The sequence below is a fragment of the Glycine max genome, chromosome 13 (genome assembly GCF_000004515.6).
Source record: "Glycine max cultivar Williams 82 chromosome 13, Glycine_max_v4.0, whole genome shotgun sequence".
Classification (NCBI taxonomy): Eukaryota; Viridiplantae; Streptophyta; class Magnoliopsida; order Fabales; family Fabaceae; genus Glycine; species Glycine max.
In genome coordinates, this window is record NC_038249.2 from 15,708,814 (window position 1) to 15,712,078 (window position 3,265).

At 34.3% G+C, this 3,265-nt stretch overlaps 1 protein-coding gene across 1 annotated transcript; it reads left to right on the forward strand.

Moving 5' to 3' along the window:
* The first annotated feature begins 489 nt into the window (after positions 1-489).
* On the forward strand, positions 490-2,793 carry LOC100815077 (transcription factor MYB35). The gene is made up of 3 exons (XM_003543794.5): positions 490-786; positions 890-1,019; positions 1,603-2,793. Exons 1-3 carry the CDS (start codon positions 564-566, stop codon positions 2,375-2,377), a joined length of 1,128 nt encoding a protein of 375 aa, XP_003543842.2. The 5' UTR covers positions 490-563; the 3' UTR covers positions 2,378-2,793.
* The last annotated feature ends 472 nt before the right edge of the window (positions 2,794-3,265 follow it).

The window sequence follows — 3,265 nt, forward strand, 5'->3', positions numbered from 1 at the left end:
TGCAAGCACCACCTTAAGTTGCACAGGACAACTTCGATTCCTTGAGCTTTTCTTTGCCATAAAGAGAAATAAAGTAAGAAAATGGTGACGTACTAGAATTCATTTTTCATAAATTACTGATAGAATGCTTACATAGGCTCTATCATTTTGAATCTATCTTGTGAGTTGTGACAAGGGTCTAGATGGACATTTTCTTTATTATTTTTGTTTTATGCAAAGGCATATTGTACTCTTATTGAGAGGCTGCTACATAATATGAAAGTATTTTCGATTGCATTATCAAAATCAGTTAACCTATTCAGTTTTAACCAAATAGGTCATTCAAATTGTACCTGAAATAGATTGCTTTTGGGTGGAGGAAGCATATGAGAGAGAGAAGGAATGGGGAGGCACTTGCATTATGTTTCTGATGTCATACAAATGGTTTTGGTTTTGTATTTTGTTTACAGAAAGATGAATATAATCATGCAATTGTTGTTAATTGGAGCCAATATTTGCATGCTTTTCTTGCCTCTTCATATCTTAAACATTAGCCCCTCTCACCACTTTAAAGTAACCCTTCCATGCATATTGCATCACCATTACATAATTCACTCAGTCCTTCTCTTGCATTTCTTCTTCTTCTTTGTCTTATTTCTTCTCTCATTTCAAAAATGGGAAGGCCTCCTTGTTGTGACAAATCCAATGTGAAAAGGGGTCTTTGGACTCCTGAGGAAGATGCTAAAATACTTGCCTATGTAGCCAATCATGGAACTGGAAATTGGACATTGGTTCCAAAGAAAGCAGGTTTCTTTCAACCTCTTCCTTCAAAAAATGTAAAAATAGGAATTATGAGACATAAAATTTCATATGGTGCAACTTTAATCTCTTTTCTTGAACTTGTTTGCAGGGCTTAACAGGTGTGGTAAAAGCTGCAGGCTAAGATGGACCAACTACCTAAGGCCTGACCTCAAGCATGATGGTTTTACTCCCCAAGAAGAAGATCTAATTATTAACCTTCATGGAGCCATAGGAAGCAGGTATGTTCTACTCTTTATATTTGGAAAGATTCTTGTGTAGCCTCAGTGCAACGTATGAAACCAATATGAAAGGTGACACATTAAAACTGCATAATCAGATTGGCTTTTAAAGTTTAGTAAAATTTAGATCTTTGAGTGTAATTTATCTTCTCTATAAGGGCTTATCTTGCATCTTTTTTTGTATTTTAAGTGCATATTCCATTCACCTATAAGTCTTATTTTGGAAAGGGGATCTAATTTCTAAAGTGCATACAATTAATTCCAAGCCATATCTCATCACAGTATAGGGGTGCAATTAACTAAATTCTGTTTTCTGATATAGCCATTAGTCTCACAGTGTAAGCAAAATTAGCATGACAGAACCTTATGCATTTGTTGGTTTATGTTGCATGAGGAAAATACAAACTGAGCTGTCTTGGTTTATTGAGAGAATGAACTAACCATAAACTTTGACATGCATAAAAAATGTGCCAACTATGTAACAGCCTTTTTTTTCTTAGCCTCCTTTTAACATTTTTTTTAAAGATAAAAAGCTAATCACCTTATTTGTGACATCTATGACAAACATTTTTTTTTAACATAGATGGTCCTTAATTGCAAAAAGACTACCTGGGAGAACAGACAATGATGTCAAGAACTATTGGAACACAAAGCTAAGGAAGAAGCTTATGAAGATGGGAATCGATCCAGTGACACATAAGCCGGTCTCACAAGTCCTCTCTGACTTAGGAAGCATTAGTGGCCTCCCAAACACCACTAACCAAATGGCTTTTATCAACAAGGACTTGATGATGAGCAACATGCCACCAACAAAAACTGAACCATCAGATTCCAACAAGTCAATGGTGGAGCACACACAAGAGGGTCAAGTTCACTCTTGGGAACACCACATTCCTTACCAAGTCATCATCAACTCAGAAAATGTTCAACCACAAGTGTTAAGTGAAGCTGCATCCTCAACCTCATCCTCGTCTTCCTCTAATCTCACACAATTAGGATCACCACAGTCCTACTCTTGCCAAACTCCTCAGGCTCAAATTTCCCCTCCTTGTTCCTCCTTTGATTGGAGTGAGTTTCTTCACAGTGACTCATTTAATTGGTCATTGAATCCCCCCTCAGGTCTAATGCAAAGTGAAGCTGAACTTTCCGACAATACCAAAAGCAATGGCCATGACATGCAAGGAGCTGCAAGTGAGGGTTCTGGTTCTGGTTCTGGTGCTGTTGCTTGTGGTGCTAGCATGGAATATCAAATTAACAAGCAGTGTGAAGCTCATTCATTTGTGGATGGTATTTTGGACAGGGATAGTGAGATAAGAGCAGCATTCCCTCAGCTTTTGGATGCTTCTTTTGACTACTAAGTGCTTAGTTGTATCGTTTTGTTTTCTGCTTATTGGTGATTAGTAGGATAATTAAGTACTAGACTTTCACATTAGACTCAGTCACTAGGATGTGGCAAAAAGTTAGACCATTCATTATGTTTCTCTAGTTTCTGATTTTATTATGATTTAGCTTTTTTTACAATGCCTTTTTAAATGATTTAGCCTCCTTGTTCCTCCTTTTTAATGCATTTTTTTTTGTTTTTTGAGAGAGAATTTTTGGAAAAATAAAATGTTTATTTTTTAAAATAATATGTTGCTCAACATATACTAAATCTTGAGTAAATATGTAGTTATATGATTAAGATTAGTTCTTTCTAACGCTTTCATTTCATAAACGACATACTTAGCTTATCTTCTTTTGGCTCTCTTAGTAGCTTTAGGACCTCCTATATAATAGGAAATTCTTAATGTGAATAAATATTTGTGTGAAATGTTTTTCTTATGTGGATCAATAAAAAAATAAAGTTTTTATTTATTTATCAAAATGTTATAAAGTATGTTCAAGTTTATTTTTTTATTTATGTTAGATTGTTTAGTTAATTATGAAAAATAGATGAGATATACCACTAAGCATGTAAATTAGTTGACAAGATATTATTTATTATTTTAACTTAATCAGAAGTTTCAAGTCTATTAAGAGGATTTAATTCAATGATTGAATAAAATAAGTGAATTGTTATAAATATTTGATACATGTTTTTGATTTTTAGGAGTAAAAAGAAAAACTCGTGGGTCTGTCTTTGAGAGTTAGGAATGCAATACTGGTAAAATTTTGAAGGAAAAACTTCCCCAACGGTAATTAATTAATTATCCTAACCAGATCAACTTAGATTAGTCGAATCCCCAATGCAGTATTATTTGGATACT